The 21815-nt window shown below is 40.9% G+C and overlaps 1 protein-coding gene across 10 annotated transcripts in view; it reads right to left on the bottom strand.

Annotated features, from left to right (window-relative positions):
* The window catches only part of USP34 (ubiquitin specific peptidase 34), a 118994-nt gene that overhangs the window by 83017 nt on the left and 14162 nt on the right, over positions 1-21815 (bottom strand). For all 10 annotated transcript variants that reach the window (XM_071442611.1, XM_071442105.1, XM_071442343.1 and 7 more), the window contains exons 2-6: positions 17970-18057; positions 14186-14600; positions 9056-9106; positions 8762-8911; positions 4459-4526 (exon numbers count right to left, since the gene is read on the bottom strand). In XM_071442611.1, coding sequence (XP_071298712.1) covers positions 4459-4526; positions 8762-8911; positions 9056-9106; positions 14186-14600; positions 17970-18057 — 772 coding nt within the window. The remainder of the gene's footprint in view (positions 1-4458; positions 4527-8761; positions 8912-9055; positions 9107-14185; positions 14601-17969; positions 18058-21815) is intronic.

Raw genomic sequence — 21815 nt, 5'->3', positions numbered from 1 at the left:
TATCTTTACTCCAAAGATTAAAACCACACAAACTTGCCAAGTAGGCCACACCTCCTTTTTATTGTGGAAAGATGGAATGGTTTAAACCTGTCTGCATCAGTAACACTTGATGTTTTTAGAGGTGTAACATTACTATTAACAAAAGAGATCTTTACCTAGCACTGACAATTAAATCACACCTTCCCCTCCACTGAATAGCTGTAAATTTGCTGCATTGCCTCATGTAAGGACAGTGGAGCAAGGGAAATGTCTATTTAACCCAAAATAGCCCCTCTAAGAGCAGATTAAAGATTTATCCCATGTATAAAAAAATGGATGAACCCATCTACTACTGTGAATTCATTTATCTCTTTCTATTTCTACTTTTGGCTCTCTCATTAACCTGTGCCAGTCAGTTTGACAATTATGCCTGAGTGAAAAACAAACTCCTTTCATTTCTTCCATCTACAACCTGACAATTGGGTGGCACCTTCTCCATTCCTTGTTTTTAAAAACCTGTGAATTACCATTTCCTACTTGTTATCTTCATATCATTCATACATTACATGAATTGCCCTATCAAAATAACTAAAAAGCCCTCCTAGACTCTGCCTCTCCTCCTCTCAATGTAAATTTTTCATTGCCACCTCCTTTGTCACCCTTCCTACCACCAAGGTAGTTCTGTTATTATCTGCAGGATGGAAGGATCAGAACTGTATAGACAGTATAGAAATGTGAATGTGTGACTGACTCATGTAATGGCTTAATAATAGCTTCCATTCTGCCCTTCATTATTTTTTTAATTCCTACATTTTTATCTTTTTGAGTCTGATGAGCATTAAGTCTTCAAGGAAGAGATGAATGATATGCCAGGACTGTGTAATCTATTTAATCTGGAGTTTTTGCCTAAATGAGACTTTCAGAATAAAACATAACTTTTTTTCTACAACTGCAGAAAGGATACTCCACACATTATAGGACCTGTCCTGCCAGCCTGGCATACCTAAAATAATCAAATAATATTTAGTATCTACATTTAATTTTTTTAATATCAGTTTTAACTCACTTAAATTATTTCACTTTGCTGTATTTGGGGACAGAGAGAGTTCAGTTTTAAACATGCAGCTCCATGCTAATGTAATGCTTACAATCACATCTTATGCTTCAGGACTTCAGCTACTCAGCTGTGAAATCATCTTTTTTTCCTTCATCTGACTCCTTTGGACCACAGCTGCAAAAGGGCATCCAGCAGAATGAGTCAGTTCTCCTGAAGTGTCTGGTTTTTGTCTTCTGATTTATCTATTCTTTTGACTTTAAATTTCCAGATTTTTGGAGGAGGCAAATATTTTTTTTGTGATTCAAACCTTCAGGGCTCATTACAAGAGGTTTTTATGACATGTGGTGGCAAGGAGTGGTCTTGGATACTCCCATAAACCCCATTTGAAGATCAATCTTTTTAACACAGGAGAGTAATTTGAATTCTTTCAGCTGCATTCTCTCTGGGAAGCACCACGGATCAGGAATTGTTTGGAGCTTCCACTTCCTCTGCATGCACCAGTGCTGTGTGTGCCCTGTGCCAAAAAATGTCTCCAGATCCATATTCCAGCAGGAGCCAGGGAGAAGGGAATGGGGGCAGAAAAGGGGTGGTACAAAACCTGTTCCTGGCAGTGGCACTGCTGCAGCACAGAGCTCTCTGTGGCACGTTGAGTCAACAGCCCCACCACTGAAAATCCTCTGCTCCCCAAGGGCTCTGCTGAGAGCTCCTGCAGCCCTGAGAGCCCAGGACCTGCAGCCCTCCAGAGCATCTCTCACCTCTGACCCTGAGGCAGAAAACAGGGAACCAATTGCTCATAAACAAACATCAGCAACTCACCCTCATTTATAACTGCACTAAGTCAGGACTTCATTTCTTCAGTCACTTTTGGAAGTCTCATTTACTGGAAGTTTTGCAATTTTAAATGAAGAATTCTAAGGTATTAGGATCAGTAAGAGCTTCCTTCTGAGGAGGTCACAATAATTTTGTTTTCTTACTGAAAGATGCCAACTTTATTTCATGTAATTTTAAATTTAATCCTTGATTTCTTTCCTACACTGCTTAAAAACACAGCCCCTTCAGAGGCAAGATGTGAATGCCTGTGCTCCATTGGCCAGGCAGAAAATAACATTTATTCATCTTTTTCTAGTGGCAGCAATAATGACAGGATTGTGTCCTGATCTCTGGAAATGACCTCCTCTGTATAAATACACACTTTGCTGGTTCCTTCATCCACTCCTTGTAGAAATAACCATTACATGAGGGTAACCTCAGCTGATAAAAAGTCAGGTGATGACTGGTGCATTTTGCTGGTCAGCCCTGCAAAATGCACTTCCTGCAAGGAGCCTACAGGAGCAGAAACTGCAACTAAATCAGAGCCCCAGGAGCTCCTTCTGGACTAAAACCCTCTCCCCAAAGCCTTGCAGTTTGCAGGGCAGCAGAAGCTCTGCAGCATTTCCTTAGAAGGTGCTGTGCTGCTGTGCCCAGGACTGTGTCCCCTTTTTCCTGTCTTTTTCCTGAAGTAAAAGCAGATGGAGAGCCAGAGACCCAAGCTGCTAAGCCAGGATCTGTAAGTGTGACACCACGTGGTGTGAGCTGCACCCATCAGGAAACTCCTCCTTCCCTGAAGGCATCTGGGTTCACTTCTGTCCCACCCCAAGGCACAGCACCAGAGCTCATTTCTGTTATGTGCCCTCCAAGCTTCAGTCCCACTCCATAGGCAAATCTTCACTAAAAAAGCTCTGATTTGATAACACTGAGCAACCTCAGATCCCATCAGGATTCAGCTGTGAAAAATAAAACCTGGGAGAACATCACCTTCCTGGTCTCAGCTGGGTTTTCCATGGATGTATCCTGTGACAGTGTTATCTTTGTGATTGATGTGAACCTATTGGAAATTCTACAGACAGACATCAGGGGCATTATTTATGGCAAGAAGCTGCTGACAAATCAAACTGCAAATCAAATCTTCTAATGGGTAAAGAGGAAGACATGAGAACACCCCCCCAAACAAAATCTTCTATACATTCCAGTGACCCCAATTGCACCTACAGTTATAAAATAGAAAATGTTTTAAGCATTACAGGATGACAAGCAAGAATTAGCAGCAGCAACTACAGGATGTGTTATTCTGTCTCCCTCAGTAGTTCCTTATCATCAGCCTAACTCTAATTGCTGATCCCTCAATGCTCTTTTCCATTTCCATACATTGCAAGAAGACAGGGAAGGCTCATGACCAAATTCCCAGCTACACCAACAAGCATTAATGGAGTATGTACAGAGACCAGCACTTGAGAATCCTCTGCCTGCCCTCTCCTGACTGCCTCATGATTAATAATTACCTTTGGAAGATTTCAAAGATAGTACATCAGCATTAAAGGAGTGCACATGGCTGGACTGGAGCTCAAGAGTGATGTGTTTTAATAAAAGATCAAAATACTCTTCTCTCTGCTGGTATCATTTTAGTAGAAACCACAGTATAGGAAAATACACTGACAGCCAAGTCAGTACTTAAATTTTTACAGTCAATATAAAACCAGAGCTTTTTAAAATATGAAACAATTCCCAGTCTCATTGTTCTGGGAGCCTGTTTGTTGCCAATGTAATTATTTTTGTTGAGTGTTATTTTACACTGGCATAGTTAAGACAGAATAATGTGCAAAGGCCCATTTTTTGCTATGAGCAGTATAAGCCCATTTCTAACAGTAGTCAGAGGAAACCCACAGCCTTGGAGGAGCTGTGCCTATGCAAAAGCAGTGGCCTGCACCAGGAAAATTTTAACTTGGGCTACTGGAATGGGAATTAGCTGTGACCACACCCCTCCACCTCCAGGCAGATACACACACAGAGATCATTTCATCAGCAGCTCACTGAAATGTTTCTATTGTCCTGAGAAAGCCAATAAAAACAAATTGCTTGTATAATTAAATACCCTTACAAGTACTTCAATTTGAAAGTGTTATTTTCCTGATAGACAGCTTGATATAAAGCAAATCTTTGGGACTGGATATCTTTAGCTCCATAAGAGTGCAAGCAGACTTTTGATCACACTTCAGCTCCTGCCAGCTGGAAACCCAGAACATCAGAATGTTGTGAAGCTGTGTTCAAACTCAGGGTCTGAAATCCCAGTGACTGCACATTGCTCTTGTACTTCCAGCATCTCTCTGCAAACTTGATGGAGTTTTATAAAATATCACAGGGAGGGAGACTGGAGTACAGCTGGAGAATGGGGCTGGATGTCACACAATGTTCTTAACAAGATTGAGCTGACTGATACTGAAATCAGATGCAAGGAGCTGCCCAAACTAACTCTAAACATTACCTCCACCCTCCTTGTTGAAATGACAGTCAGAGCAACAGCCTGTACAATGAAAAGTAGCAGCTGCAATTAGAAGTAGGCGCCGTCACAAAGTCCCACAAGAAAAATTCTTAAAATAAAAATTTACCTGATAACATAAGTCCTAAAGGGTATAATGTGCTGCATGACAGCAGGGATGTGTAGCCATATTCTGATCTATAATGCAAAAACAGAAATAGATAAAGATTTCATTAATGACATTTAAAGAGAACTGAAATACTCTTGATACATTTGCACATGCAACCCCACTTTAAAAAAGGTTTTCTTGGTGGTTTTTGTTCAACTTCTTCATTTTCTGATTTTCCAAACTGGTACCCAAGGAATGCTTTTTTGACTTATAAGGAGGATTTGCATCTTTCCTGCTGGTCAGCTGGAAAATACAGACTTTGTATAAATAGTATACTGCCCAGGTATATTTTTGTATTTTGTATTTTCTGTAATTTCTTCAGCAGGAAAAACTCCTAGTCAGCCTTGTGGTTTTTTTTTTTTCCTTTTTCTTTAAGAGTTCACATGAGAATTATTCCATTCTTTAAATCCTTGCAAACCACTCCTAAACCAAGTAACACTGCTTGACTTGTGTTGTTTTGCTTCTTAGGGCTTACATACCCTTTAAAATAAGATGTTTTACAAGCAGTGATTAAGCAGAGTTTTTTACTACCAGATTTGCATTTCTCATATTTACCATTCTGCCTTTACCACCTTTGCAAAGCTGATTGCAGGAAGAAAATAAATGCAGAGGGAAAAAAAAAAAACCCCAAAAAACAAAAACCAAACAACCTGAAACAGCTACTTAGCACCGCTGTGAGGAAAAGCACCGACCAAAGGACTTCCAGAGGCAAAGTCAGAGGTGCCATCTGCATTTCAAAAAGGAATTCAGAGCCTGTTAAACCTGTTACTCCGTGCCAGGTAAGGGCTGGAGCACAGATGAAGCAGCAGCAGCAGCTGCTCCTGCCCACGTAAATTCAATGTAAATTCAATCATGTGCGCTTTGCACAGCCCTTGTGAAAAGCAGCCCCATCACTCACTCAGGGCCCTCTGCATCCCCACCTCTGCTCTTAAAAGAATTTCAGCTTTGCAGCTGATGCAAGAAATTCTGCCTAAGGACTCAATTCCATATGCAGAAAATGCATATATTCCCTGTATTCCTTCTTGACAGGAGAGAAAAATATTAGGCTGCAGTCAAACTTCTCAGCAGCTTCTTTTCAACGTTTCCAGCATTTGCCAAGGAACTTTTTGAGGCAGTTCTGACAAAAATATTTGCAGGCTTACTTATAACAAGGCAGCAAGCACTGCACAGTAACAATATAACCTACTTTGCAAGACAAACCAGCCAAACCTTCCCTCTGCAAAAAAAAGACCACACTTGGAATAAACTTCTGATCCAACTGGCAGCCTCAAGAAGGGAAAAAATGCTAACATCCCAAAGATACAAAGTGTCACTAGGAGATGCTTGCTCTAGAAACAGGAATTAAATAACATTTTGACAAGGAATTGCAGGGGTGACAAATATACCATTGCCATTACACCATTTGATTTTTAACACCGTGTACTCTGCTTCAAGTACAGTATGAGATACCAAAGAAAATACATTTCTTAGTGAAATAAAAGTATGAAATGTTTTTTAAAATACAGTATGAAACAGCAAAGAAAATACATTTCTTTGTGAAATAAGAGTATGAAATGTTTTTATCATTTTGTTCTTATAGCTTTCACTGTTCACAGTAAGCTTCACTCTGTATTAGTTCCAACTCCTAAACTGAAATCATGCATCTGTAAACTTGTATTACACACAACCTTCAGCCTCAGAATTCAATTAAAGCACCACTTCACATGTTACAAATGAAAATATGATTTTGAACATGGATTCACATTTGCATACTAACTTGTTAAAATGACATAAAAGAACATACATAAAATGACATCAACTAGCATCTGTAAAGTGCCAAAAAATTACACCACTTTTTGCTTCCACCTGCTTGTAAGACAAAGTATTCACTACACCTGTTCTGTTCTCAAGTTTCAGAGAGGTTTTGTTCTATTATTTGCTCTTTACCAGAGGTAATGAATTTCTAGAAGGCAGTGGCTAAAGATCTCCATCTTACAGATTTGAAAATAATTCCAGCATGGATATTTCACGGAATCTTTAAGAATGGCAACTTAGCTGCCATTCTCAAGAGTTCCTACAGCTGTGAAATTGTATTTCAGGGTTACTACACACTGTGGGCTGGCTTCACACACTGGGAACAAGGTAACATTGACACTGCAGAGCTATTATTGCAATAAATATCTATATCCCGTTAAACCAAACGTGTTGGGATAAAACCAAGGCAGATTAGCAGAGTTCTTGCTGAGACCACCACTATCTTCTTCAGGTTTGTGAATGATTATTTTTGTTTTAGTGGAGTTTGGTGCATTGGTTCACAATCAGCAACATCTCTTCAATTCTTTTTATTTCCCTAAGTTCTATGAATTAAACAGTGAAATGATATAAAAGCAAACAGGGAAAGAGGAACATTACATAAAAATCCTAAGTTCATGCATCATTATAGAAGTGGAGAAATATATATATTTTTTTAATATTGGCAAGATAAAATGTATTTTGTCCAAAAAAATTAGCTGCCTCATTTGGCTGCAATGAATGCATTGCATTTGAAAGGCAGCAGCAGTGCTTCCAAGTATACTGAGTGATACCAAAATGCAGCAAGTGGATGAATAAAGCACCTTATACACAGAACATTTTCTTATACTTTCTGTAGTGAACTGACATTTAAAAATAAAATCTAAATATAATTTTTAAAACAGTTTTCCTCAACTCACAGAGATTTGTCAGCAAAGCCAGACAGAGTTCAAAAGAAAGATGCCTGTTGAATGGGAAAAGCTGCAATGCTGGAAGAGGCTGAAGAAACAGTACTTTTAGTTATGGTTTGGGTTGAATTTCATTTTATCTGCCAGGTTTAGCCATGGAACTCATCTAAAACTGCTGCAAGAGTCAGCTTAACAGGTTACCTACTAAACCCAAGAGAAATGCAAAGTGGCTGAGTAAATATCTGAAAGGAGAAACTTTCCTGAGAAGTATTTTGGGATAGAGCACATCACTAAGAAGAAACAATTTATATAGAAATAAAAAAGACTTCTAAAAAGGACAATGAAGACAGGCAGTTGCACTGATGCAGGACACCCAGGAAATGGGATTTGCAGTCAGAATGCTGGCTTGAAAACATGCTGCTGTGATAGGGAGCTGCCACTCATTACTGAAGCAGCTTTGCCCCTTCTCACAAAAAAAAAATAAAACAAAAACGCAGAAATGTTTGGTTCCATGACCAAAATTTCCTTGTGAACCAGAGTAACACCAGAACACACACTTTGAGCAGGTGATTTGATGAGGACTGCAGTGGCAGCAGTGAAGATGAAGAACATCAGCTCACACAATAGGTCCAGCAGAGAACACGCAGAGGGGCTGCAGAGCCCTCCTGGGCAGGAGGAAAAGGATGGAGCAGGCCACGGCCTCACCCGTTTGTTCTCTGAGCTGCAAATCAGCAATTCCCTCACTGAAGATCAGCACAGGGGCCACAGACCCCAACACCAGGCTGATTTCAGCACTGCCTCCCCCCAGAGCAACCCCCTGGCTGGGCAGGAACAGCACTGAGGAAGGAGGGAAGGTGTGTGGGAGGAAGGATCTGATTTGAAGTATTTCAAATTGCAATCAGTTCAAAATCATGTCAAATTCACTCTGTACAAGGTATAATAAACTTCTGGTTTTCTTTTTGCCCATCCATAAGACAAGTCACAACTTCTATCCTGACATTACACTAAGTTTCATATGTCCTTCCTCAGGGACTGGGTTTTATTTTTAGCACCAATTTCCTTCAAATCTCCACTAAAATCAATTCATAATTCTGCCAATCAAAAATCCCTGTGATTTCAAAATGCAGACATGATGGAGGATATGAATTCTGAAACTATAATGGGAAAACAGATGATTACCTCTATGCTGCAAATGTGTATAATGGCATAAAATCACAGGAAATTGAAGAGAAAAAAAAATCCACAGGCTTTTCCTCTGTGTCTCATAGGGAATAGCTAAGAAGTTAAAATAGCCTGAAGAAACTAAAACCACTCTCATGGCACAATTTCAGGGACAGAAATGGCCTCTGACAACACTCTTTGAAGTATCTTTGGGGGCTGTTACAATCTTCCCATCTAGGTACAACCTGAAAACTCCTCGTGTGCTGCCAGGAGATGCAGAGGGCTTGGATAACGAAACTCTCTGTGCATGAGCAAACATGGAAAATTTACAGCCTTTTTATCCCTGCCTGGTCCCAGGGAGCTCTTGCAGCCTTCAGATGGCTTTTGTTAGTGTTGCTGAAGCGGAGGAGAAGGGGAATACTCACGTTGGACACCACGGTGATGAACGCATGGGCGATGAGGAAGGGCAGCGTCTCGGGGGTGCCGTACTCAAAGCAATCCTTCATCAGGGAAAGGCCATTCTTGCCACAGAACAGACACACGTAACGCAGCAAGTGCAGGGGCACCTCCACATCCTGCCAAGAGGCAAAAACCAGCACAAGAATCAGCACCACATCATCCAGACAGCGAGGAAATTCAAAAGCTGCATGAGCGTAACACAGATTTATAGAACGTGGTTAAATTTCTAGGAAATGTTTATTTAAAAGTGGACAACTTACATTCATATCACAGAACGCCCCTAATATATTGCTTTCTTGAGCAGAAATGTCCTGTTTATAAAGAAAAAATTAAAATTAACTCAAGCAATAAAAACACATTTATAGAACAAAAAAAGCAACTGCCATTTACCAGGTATCACAGTCAACAATAAAAAACCCAAATTCCTCATACAGAAAAGACAGAAGCTCAAGCTTTGCTCCACTTCTCCACTGCAAAACAGACTTTTCCAAACTTCTTACCTCTTTTAATAGATATAAATACACAAATATACTTAAGAGAAGATTTCAGCAGAGTCTGGATAAACAAATTATTCTTGAATCCCACCCCTGTTCAGATCACCCATTTTTTCAACAGGAGTATGGCCAAGGGCACAGTCTGTCACACCAGCCTGAGAAACACAGAACAGAACCAATCCAGGCACTTTGGAATGCATCTTCTAATAAAGATGAGACATATATGCAAACATCTGAATTCAGATGAACTGCAGGACATCCTACATGTAATGACTGAAAGGGTTAAAATGTCAAAATATTCACTGCCATTTAATTTCAACTACTACATTTTTATATATAACAAAACACCTTGTACAAAATAAATGTCAGACTTTTACAGAAGTGAGTGAAGTGAAGAAGGGGAAAGAATTCTATCACCCTATCACTCTGTTAGCTACTTGCTGCAACAAGAAATCTCATTTTCTAGAAGCACTAAACTTAAAATGGTTTAGGAAAATAGCTTTTCTTTTTAATGTCCACAACATCCACTTGTTGGGCAGTACAGAGAGGGAAGTTTCTTTATTAGGGCTGTAATATATTGTGGGTTTCATGCACTTGCTAGGGGCAAAAGGGCACTGGAGGTATAAAAAGTGGCTGTAAAACCCAACATTGCCATGGATACTTGTAGGTAAAGCCACACATTGCTCTTCTTCTCATCCCTCCATGGCAAACACCCAGTATTGATAGTCACAAATTGAATGCAAGTTTAACACAAAGTTAAGTTTTTAAATGAAATTTCCTGAATATATTTTAAATAGCTGTGTAGGAGTAATCTTAGAACTGTACCAGAGGATGCTGGAGGCAAGCAATTTTGGATGGATTAAGTGTGATACAAACATTTTGAATTATTCAATATGCTCATATTCTAGCTAAGCATCTCTTTTCTTTTTTTCTTCTGCTGAACTCTAAGTCACGCCTGAACTCGTGATACTCTACCAGTTATTTTTAAATCAGCTTTGAAGGCAGTAGGTGGTATGTTTTTAAGCAGCAAGAAAAGGTGTTCAGTGCTCTGCTCATGAAAAGTGCAGAAATGGTGTGAGAAATTTCATTAGTTTCCTTGAAAAAACAAGAGATTTGTTGTCAAGCGAGCTGCAGTTCTTCGAATGCAGAAATCCCAAACTCACAGAGCGCTGCTGCACAAGTCCTGCAAAGCTTGGAAAAGGCTGCTCAGAGAGACTGAGTCTGGAAATGTGACTTCTGCTCTTGCAGATGGGAAACACAACAGGCTGAAGTTCCTTACTCTCCTCCTTTTGCTCTTTTCAACTGTATGAGGAAATTAGAGAATTCCTCATATGGCATTAAAACCAACCATGAGCTCAGGAGAACCCAGAGCAGCTTTCCAGGATCTTGACCTGGAGAGGGACTTTGAGAAAGGCAGGCAGGGATAGTGCTGGCCCAAAGCCACACAGCAAAAAGAAAAGGGGGAATGGCTTCAAAGTGCCAGAGGACAGGGCTAGATCTGGGATTAGGATGAAATCCTTCCCTGGGAGGTGGGCAGGCCCTGGCACAGGTGCCCAGAGGAGCTGGGGCTGCCCCTGGATCCCTGGCAGTGCCCAGGCTGGATGGGGCTGGGAGCAGCCTGGGACAGTGAAGGTGTCCCCAGGCAGGGGATGGGATGGGATGAGCTTTAAGGTGCCTTCCAAACATTCCATAATAAAATGCACTGCCTGAGGTCTGACTGGACACAACCTGGGCAGAAAGCACACATCTTCCAAGAAAATATCTCCTTGAGAGGGAGAAGCAGAGAGCACAAGACCCCAAAGAGCTGGGGACTGCAGCTAGAGGCACCTCAACAACTGATGTTTCCTCTTTCATTTCATCCTGCCAAGATCTGTTAAATGGTCAGGGAACTCCCTTCAGATCCTTTGTTCATTCTGAGACAGTGCAAAGTTCAGGAGTGCACTTCACATTGCTGCTTCTTTCTCTGCAGGATTTTAAGAGCTTCCTTTTATAAATTCTTTTTTCCCCTCCTCTGAAGTGCCCATTCCAGGTATTTCACTTGCTGCACTAAGAATGAAAAGGATAGGGCATACAGTTATAAACCACCCTGTATGCATGGGATAAAAATATCCCATAAAGAAAAAAAAATAATTTCAAAGTATGAAATGAACATTCCTCAAAAAAACAACCATATTTTTAAAAATACTCCGAGTTAAATTTGTTTAGGATGAAAAATAGACACAAATACCCCTCTGGGTACCAAAAATATTGCTGAATTTCAAAAGAGGTGTGTACATGGCTCCTCTGGATACCAACCAGGCTGTTGTGGTCTTCAGTCTCACTTTAGAGATGTTTTAAGGGACTAAAACAATTCTTAGCCCACATCATTTAAGGAAAGATCTGCATGATCCTACAGGTAGAGGCACCTTTCTGACTCCAACAAATCTTGCTTTGCTGTTCATTTGCATCCAGCTTCATGAACTCCTGAAGAAGGGAAACCTCCTGCTCCCACATGAACGTTTTCCTTCTCCAGCAGACAGCCCAGTGTCCAAAGGCTTTGGCCAGCAGCTGAGAAGGGATCACACTTCAAGGATTGTCTGCTGCCATTAAGAACAAAGCCCCTGGAGGTGTCTTGGAGCAAAGGACAAGGGAAATATTGACCACTAATTGTTACTGTGGGAAAGCCTCACACTGGGAATTCCTAAATGGCAGCCTAAGAGGCAGCCTAGGCACGGCAAAACCTTCATGGATGAACATAAATCCAATGGAGTTATGTTCAGTAACCCCATGAAATTGTCAAAGTTCACCTCGAGAATCTAATACAAGGAATTTCTGAAGTCAGTCAGAGTGGAGACTGGAGTCTGTTCTGGATCAGCAAATTTCCCTTTTTCCAGGGCAAAGGAAATGTTTGGTGGGAGAGGGAGAGCTACACCAGCTTCTACCAATAATTTTTTTGCAGATTTAGGCTGTTCAGGATCTGTTTAACTTACAAGTATAGCTAATGGACTCAAAGCAGAGATTTTTTTATTTTAGGATCTCTTGAGGACTGAAACCAAGCCTGATTTAAAGCAGGAAGTGCTCTTATTACTGGGACTAATAACTTTCTCAGTTCAGCTAAGACGTGCTCTAGACTGAAATCCAAAATTAAATTCTAGACTTCAGTGAGTCACTGATGGGAGCAGAAATTTTTGACATTAAAACAGCAGAATGACAGAATCCTACTGCTTCCCAGATACAGAAAATATCAGTTTGTAAGAAAAATTATTGATGCTGGGACCTTTTAGAAGCAAAATTTGAAAATCTCCCCCCCTAAAAAAAGGTATACAAATATGGCAGGCTGGCACACCTCCATAATCCCAACCTGGAAACACACAAAGTCTAGCAGAAAGGAAAAGAAAAATTCCCTTACCTGCCTGTACCTCAGGGCAATGGTTTTCTTCCCAGCTCCCCCTTAAGCTGTGTTTTTAGGCTGGCTAATGAATGCATTTGATAATTCAAGTGATGTATAAGAGATGATAGATGTATTATTACATTTATACCTATATCCATTAGTATGTCTGGAGTGCTGGGCATCATCACAGTACAGCAAGCTACAACAGATCTGGGTCTAAATCACTCCCAGGCTGCACACCAAGGGAAAAGAAATCCCATCAGGCACCTGAGATCTCCTTTTGATCGTTTGGAAGTGAAATTCAAAGAGAAGGGAAAAATACATGAAATAGTAATTTAAAAGAAGGACGTGTGATAGTCCACAGAGAAGCTGCTCCAGAATTGTTCATTCCACATTCCTCTGAAGCCAGTCCCAGTACATGTCCCACAGGAGTGCAGAAGATAAATCAATTCACTTTATATCTGTACAGATACACGTGAAACTACCTCTGTTCACTTATGCCCATGTGGTTTGGAGAAGAACAAGAACCAAAATCCAGCCCACCTAAAAAAGCTGCTGTGTAGGGGGTTTTAACTCCATTTCTTGTCAGACAGGGCAGCATCCATTCCATCAGAACTGACCAGGTGTTGTGACCACCCTAACTCACATCATTATATCTGACTCAGCATCTTCTCATTTTGGACTTAAGTTTATAAAGCAAATTTCAACCCTCAGGGCTCCAGTGAGCTCCCACAACTCTCTAAATATAAAATAAAAGGAGTGGGTGAGCTGCACTTTAATTCCCCACTCTTTCTCAGAAGTTTGTTGGATAGAAGCTTTTCCTATATAGTGAAATGTACATCTAATTTGCATACAAATATTGCAAAATAACTCTTAACTTGTTATTAGACTACCACAAGTTGGATCAAAAGCCAACCATCCCAAAAACATGGTGTTTCCACTAGGAAAGGCTAACACCACCATATTTATTTCAGAAACTGTGAATTAAGCATGGCAGGATTTTGGAATTAATTTTTTTAAGAGGAAAATCAGGGAAAATGTGAATGGCAGCTATATCAAATATCAGAGAGAAAAATCAGCACCCTGGAACAAAGCAATCTGTGTTGATCTCAGCTATTCCAGTCAATTAACCAGCTGTTCTAACAAGTTTGGTCTTGCACAAAGTTTAGTTTATCAAGTTTTGCTTCTAGAACCACAGATTGGAAAGAAAAATTAGTAAACTATTCATGGGTTACCTTCTGGAGGAAAGGCTTTGCTCTAGTCCCCTTTTGGCCTACCTGTTATTTTAAACAGCACAATAATTCAGTGTGCAGTTCCAGCCAGCTCTTATCAATATATTACCTATAACAATTAAGCATAGTTTAAAGAAGGTAGAAGAGGATGCATATATTCAGAAAGTTTCTCTGAAAAGCTCTACTGAAGGAGAGCTGCATGTGCCCATCCTGAGTGAAAGCAACAAACACCAATCTGCTCATTAATGACAACAATTAACCTTTCCCCAAGACACACACAAAGAGAAGCTATACCTCTATTGTGGGGTGAGTATTATGCTTATAAGCTGTGTACAGAGGAAACTGAATCTGAAAGATTTTTGCCACACACAGCAGCAGCTTCTCCTTCTCATCAGTGCTCCACAAGCTGAAAGGCTCCGTGCTCTTGGAGGGCTCCTCCTCGCCCAGGATACAAGTTCTTGCAGGATCAAACTTGTTCTCTAGAGGTTTTTGTCCATTTTCTTCTTGGTGAGACTCTCTCTCTACATTCAGGGGCTCATCAGCGTGGTGACTCTGCTCTGGCCATGTTGGATCTATATGAATAGTGCAATGTTTACAGAGCTGGTCCCTCAGAGCTTGCACTTGGGCAATCACTAAGTTAATCAGCGCACAAACTACTTGGTTAAAGATCTCCAAATGTTTATACTCCTTGAAACAGCACAAACATTGTCTGTAAGAAAAGAGAAAAAAAATAAATCAATAAAAATTCCTACAGTTCAAACCAGGCGGGTACTTAACCAAGAGAACTCTTGGCATTAAAACATTTTAAACAGCAAGTTATTTGACAGAATCATAAAATGAAGGAAATCCAAATGAAACAGACTCTACCCAGCAGCAAGTGGGAGTCACAGAACCCTCCTTAAGCCTTGAGAACATCCCATTATTTCCAAATGCTTACCCAAACTATGAAGTCCCTGTTATCACTTAGCAGCTGGTACAGCAAGTAAAATACAGAAAAAAAGCCTTGTGGGCAAGGTCACTGTGCTACTGAAGAAGTCACATTTTTCAGTATGTTTCTGACTCCGTTTCCTCATCAGGCTTTCTCTGCTGCTCTTTAGTGCAATATATCATCTTGACATTCTTGTCAGCTGTGTAAGAACTCCTTATTGTTATTTTCAAATCAACAGGGCTGCAAAGTAATTTTATTTTTAATGGGGTATTCAAGTCCACTTCCTTTATCTGCATGTGGATGGTGATCCCATGCACACTGATACCCTCTATCCATCTAGGAAAAGGCAGCTCAAGTATCTTCAGTACTTTCTTCACTTGGCAGGCTCAGAGATTATTCCCCTGCTTATCTACTGACCAACTGTAAACTGCAAAGAACAAGAGGGGAAAACATGCCTTTGACAATATCATTAAAAAATCAATTAAATCATCAAGTTCAAAAGCTCTAATGAGAGTCTAGTTGTGGGTAAGGATTAACTGTGGATGCCAAAGAGACTGTGGGTGCATAAACCCCTGAGGTAGGTACCTAAACCTCTTGTCTGGGAACAGCTGCTTCTTCCACACAAACCAGCACCTCCCTCATTCTGACAAAAAAGGTGGAGGATATTCCTGCAGAAGGATTTAAATCCTGGAGAGCACAGGCCAGAAAGCCATCACTGCACTGGCCTTACTCACTGGAGAGCAAAATGAAGGCTAGGTGCTTGTGACAGCCTCTGGGAGAGGGACTCTGCCCTTTCTGACTCCAACTCCAGCACACCAAGTTACTGCTACACAAACTGGGAGCTGGCTGGCAGCAGAGATCTTCTCCATCACCTGTCAGACACACAACAGTGGCCTCCACTCCACAACCAGAGCTCTCAGATATTAATACAAAAATCACATGGACCACTTGGAAAAGAAATCAGTAGGCAAAAGACAGCGCAAGAAATCCTCAGTACATGTCAATTAATTTTTTTCTCTGCAAACACAGCATTTAATTTAGAGACTGGGATTAATAAATTATAATTTTTAGGGTGAAAACAAATCAAGAGAACCCAGAGCTATGACAGGTAGAGGGTGCTGCCTCTCTTGATGGAACACAAACATGCCCTTGAGCAACAGCTCTTAAAGCACATACTTTCTGAATACAGATATTTATTTTTTTCAGTGGCTTAGACCAAAAGGTAACATTCAGGATTCCCTAATTTCAGCACAGATACAGTGACTAAAGCACCTAAACCCCTTTGTTCCATTTGTGCAGGGAAGAAAAAACCCTTTAATATTGTGTAAATGGAGTTTCACCCATGTGAAAAACATTCTTGTCGTTTACTTGGAAATGTATTTTCATGTTAACAAATGACAACAAGGCACTGCAGGCAAAACCCAGTGTATCCTCAAGCATTTATCCTGGGGGAAAATGATGTTCAAAAGTCCATCACTTATGCCTACAAATTGCTGCCCCACTTTAGAGCAACAAATCATCCTCAATAACAATGAAAACAGCCTGGTGAAGACTTGTCACATACTGGAGAATTCTTTTCCAAGACAGGTATGTGCAAAACTTCTCAAGTCTTCCTCTTCCTCAAGTTGGAATGTGGAAGAAGAGCTCCACCAAAAATTGAGGAGATCCATAAAAAATGAGGATGTTACTTCTTTGACCATAACAATTTCCAGAAGAAAAGTAAAATGGAGAGACTCCACACACATGGAAGAAAAAGGTGCTCTTGAGGAGCAGTCACCAAGTGATCTTCTGAAGGAAAGCAGAGATTTCAACTACAGACAACAAAGTCAAAAGCAGCTCTTAAGGCAGGCCTCAAACCCAAAACCAGCAGAACTCTCAAAAGCCCATTTGGCAGAGCAGAGACAGGACATGAAATTAAATTATCAACTAAAACTCCTTTCTGTGGCCTCTTTGTTAGACTCTCCTTTCACCAGCCCAAGGACTGCTCTCCAGGCTCTTCCAGTATGAACCCATTACATATGGAAGGCAACAAGGAAGCCAGAAGAAAATAAAGAGTTAAATATGATCCAATCTCTGGTTTTTTTCTTCAGGTTGGATTTGTCAAGCTGTAGAACAGAACAAAACTCTGAACAGATGATGGCCTGGAAAACTGGGTTGCAATTGTTCTCTGACAAACTTGGCATCTAGGACCTGTCAAGAAATGTCAGGAGTCTGGTTCCCATGCCTGCTGTTTATTTTGATTGAAAAATTCCTTCTCTGTGTCTAAAAGCACATGGAAGACGAAAATCAACTTGGTTTGTAATTTTTGGACAAAATGAGGAAGAGGAGGTTTCCTACATTCACAGGTATCCAAAATGTGACATTCCATTTTTTTTTCTTTTGGAGTCTTCTAAATACCCAACTAGTATTTTCCAATTTATCCTTCATGCTTTTCCCAATATTACTTATGATTCAGTTTGGTCTTAAAACTACTGCTGAACACTAAATCCCAAACACCTTCACTGTAGATTCTTTCTAAAAAGTAATATCCATACACTTCCTTGTGTTGGAAAAAAATAAGTAGCTGTGAAATAATTTATCATTATATCATAATGTAATTATATCATTACTTTAAAGGAACAAGCTCAAAACAACAGGAATTTAAATACTAGATTAAAAGGAATAATGTAATTTAAGACAAAAACATGCAAAGCCATTTTCAGTATCATAGCTACTAAACTATGGGCTGCAATCCTTCATCACCTGGACTCAGAGTATGAGAACATGCAGAAAAATTTACCATGATGGTTCCATTCAGTCACCTTTTCTTAAATTCTTCTTACCCTACCCTGCCTTTCAGAAGATGGTCCCAAAGTTTCATGTTAAAGCAGCAAGACACCTTGTTTGTCACCACAAGAGAGCAGGTGGGTTTTCTACACAATTATTACAGCATCCAGAACACCAACTGCATTCAAATCATGCTTTTCCCAAAATGCACTGGGTAACGAGTTTGTTTTTATTTCCTAAGTACTAAAACAGTCTTTATTCTCCAGGTATCACTTAGCTACACATTAATAATTTGCTAATTCTAAGCACTCTACTGTATTTTAAAAAGGGAAAGCTGCTGTTGAGAGTCAGCATCCTCAGCATTCAAACTCAATCCAAAATTACCTTTGTGTCCATGAATTGATGTAAGCAAATATCTTGAGGGCATGTTCCTTTCTGAGCTGCACAGCATCACCACCTTCAATGTCTGATACTAAAGAAAACAAAAACACAAACACATCAACAAAACATTAACACATTTTCTAGGAGGAAAAAACCCAACGTGCACTTGCTCTGTTATTAGAAACTGCCTTTGACAGCACAGAAAAGAAATACTTTACTGAAATACAAACTTGTAGATTTGGTTAACAAGGTTTAGATGCAGGTGACTTGGAAACTCAAAGTGCACAATGTTCTTGAATACTGCTCCAAAGGTTTGTGATTGAGAACAGACCCTTCTTGTAATTCTATTTTTATCAAATATTCCTCATAAGCTTTACTGGGAACTCCTGATCCATGTGCACTTTCAAGTATGAACTTTGAACAACTTTACTCATTAACCAGACACCTTGGGTTTGATCTTTTGTTTTGCTGGGTTTTTTTCCCCCAGATTTTTAAATGCCTGCATTTTGAGATGACCCTGAGACCTCCACTTCCTTCTCCTGATCAGATAAAGACTGAGAAAAACAAGCAAACAAATAAAACCTAAACCACAACAGAACTGTCAAGATGAGAACAATGAGCTGTGTACATATAAGGTTATTTCAGACTGAGCTGATGATCCTTGCTTTCAAATACAGACACATCTATCATGACATTTAACCATAATGAATCACTAATTGGCAAAATGATAAAGGCTCACCACATTTGTTACACAGGAAACCAGAACAGTTCTGTACCGAGTTCAAACCCCAAATGCTTCACTGAGGGATTATCAAATGTCCCACTTCCCTCCAAAAATGCTTCTACACTCCAATGAGGCAAACATCAGTAAGGCCAAGCTCCACTTAGGCAGGACCTGATGATATCCCAGGGCACTGGATTCTGCCTCCTGGCCACACAGCTTTCCCCAGCCACCAGTGCACAACTCCTGCTTCCCCCTGTCCTGAATCTCCAAACATTTGTACAATTATCTAATTGCTACACAAATCAAGGTCAGCACTCCTTGGAAGTGGATCTTTGCATTTATATCACATTCAAGTTCTCATCTCCCCGTTTCACATGGAATTTCAGGTATTACACTCTCACACATCCACTCCACAAGCAAACTTTGTGGGAAAGGCTCTCCACCTGGACTGAGCTCTTCAGCATCCCTATGCCACCCTCAGCCCTGCAAGTCCTGTGTGATCCATCCAGGCAGGTTCCCAAAAGCTAAAGCTAATGAAACTCTGTGGGCATGGATCAGAAAGCAAAGCTCAGAAGAAAACCACTTCACAGAATACTCACACTGAACAAACACTTCTGATTTCTTTGAAACAAGGACATCACATATGCACACACATCCACATTTCCATACATATGCATACATTCAAATAAAAACTATCCAAAAAGCAGCCTCTGAGCAGGACACCATCAAACTTTAAAAACCACTTTTCTGTCTCACTCCTAGAAGGCTCTGAAGATCCTACACAACACTGGATAAAGCTCAAGATGGAGAAGCAGGCTAGAAGATGGGAATCACTCAGTATCACCTTTTATTTTCAACACCACCAATCAGCAGGACAGTTAACTCTCTGAGAGCCAAAGCACAGCACTGAAGAAACCAAGAACTCCATCACACAATTTAGGTCAAGCTTACCACAAAAGACAGATCTTTAGCTATAGATAGTATCTAAAAAAAAAAGCCACCAAAAAAACCCTGCCCAGCATCAAAGCTTCGTAAAACCTCTGTTTTCCCAATTTTGTGAGCATTGTTTCACTAAGATTAATTCCTTCAAACTTGACAGAAAAAACTTGTTGACAATTTAGTAGCAACAAAGGTGATTTTACCTTGTAGAATCTTACACATACATTTCTAACACTTCCCTCACCCTCACATGACCCCACTCTTACAACCAGGAGTAACTCCAACTCACAGAGCAGCCTTTTCATTGCAGAAGCTTGGATCTCTCCTAAATTTCCCTCTTTGAGATTATAAAGAACTGAAAGTTAAGCAAACTGGGTCTTTAAAAGCTACAATTGCCATGTAAAGAAGACAGAATAGAGAAGTTATGGAAATACTGAGACTAATGCCAAACTTATAAAAAATAGGGAGGTATTTGCACAAGCTGAAGAACCTGTTATTTTACTGTTTATGCATTCTACATCTCACACACTGACCAACTTCTACTGGTCCTACTTATTAATCACTGCTAATTAATACAGTGGCTACAGAGGTGATTTCCCTTTGGGTTTCTGTGCCTAGAAACAGTGCTGGGTTTATTCCTGAAAAGGCAGGAGGCTCCATGCAGGAGGAAGCACAGGAGGCTGCAGTTTTCCATGGAGCTTAGCTAAGTCTGTGGCACTACCAACAGGGGCAGTGACACACGTGGCAGGGCTTCTCCTCCTGGACTTCAGCTCCAGTTCTCTTTTGTTCTTCAGCAGAAATTATCTTGTTCAGGTAATCTGTGTCCTCACAACCAAAATGTCAGTCTTAGGCCTTCCAGTTCCTCTGAGTATCAGCTCTGTGGATGCTCTTGACTTACAACACCTCTCCTTAGGGGCACATGCAGCTCCAAGTACAGATGCAATTGGTTCTGAGGCATTTGGAAAAGCAATAGGAACAAATGCACTCACTGCCATTCCTGGGCATTTTCTGATTTCTGTCAGCTCTGTAAGAACTTCCTTGCTGCACGATTTCACTTCCAAATGATGATGTCTGCCTCTCCTTTTAAATCAGTTCTCTTGTACCTTGAAGGGGCCAGCAGTTAAACCAGACTTTAGGAGTAAAGCCTGTCCTTTACTCTCTGCCATGCCTCAGAAGCTCCTCAATCTGCTGCCTCCCCACTTCCTCACACTTGCACTGTTTCAAATCCAGCAGCACCAAGCCTGTCAAACTTCTCCAAAACCAACTACTGCACCAAGGCTCCATCCTGCAAATTGATGTGGTAGCCAAGATTCCTTGCTGGTTTCACAGCTGGGACAGTGATTCCCACAGAACACACCGAGTTACCCTCGTGTCCTTTCAGAGCTGCCAGAGGGCTCTCATCATGAACAAGAGCTGCTGAGGTGTGCTCCAGAGCTTTCCAGCCAGGCATTGAGGTCTCTGGGGCACTCCCATCCTAGGCTCAGCTCCTTCGTGCCTGCAGTGGCTGCTTCTTCCTCCAGGCACTCACAAGGCAGCAATGTTAGAGATGCTCTCCTTCCCCACCTCTGAGCTCAGCTTTCTTCTCCTTCCTTAGATTTGTTCTACCAGCTCTTACTTTACTCAGTTAAAGCCTCTTAGACCTTTCCACCCTCGAGTCCTTCCTTCTCCCTCTTCCATTCCATGCACACAGACACCTTCCCCCAGCACCAGATCCAATTTCACAACCACCCGGTTCGAGCCCACACTACAACATCTGTACCATGCATTTCCCACAGCATCAGCATTCCTGCAGGAACCCCTGGGAACTGCACAGACCCAACTGGCCAATCCAGCTGAAATCTGCCCACATTCCTGGTGGCTTTGGAAGCCATGGAACACTCAGGCTGGCACCTTGGCAGCAGGGGAAGCTGGCAATGGGAGAAGTAAACACCTTTGGAGTAAGCAGAGCTGTAAAATTGCCCCACCCCACCCGGAGCAGCTTCACCCCAACATTGCTCATCTGTGGGCAGAGATGTGGTCACTATTAGAGTCTCAAAACACCAGAATATTGAAGGCTTTAAACACACAGAACTAACCAGCAGAAAGAAGGAAAACTAGGATGCAGGTAAATTCCAGCTAAATCTACTCTACCAATATAATGCAGGAAATGGGATCTTTCCACATACTGACAAGGGCTCATTTCACTG

Source organism: Agelaius tricolor, unplaced genomic scaffold (genome assembly GCF_023055355.1).
Source record: "Agelaius tricolor isolate 1412-34295 unplaced genomic scaffold, bAgeTri1.0.p SCAF_1, whole genome shotgun sequence".
Classification (NCBI taxonomy): domain Eukaryota; kingdom Metazoa; phylum Chordata; class Aves; order Passeriformes; family Icteridae; genus Agelaius; species Agelaius tricolor.
This window is presented reverse-complemented; position numbering and strand designations above follow the sequence as displayed.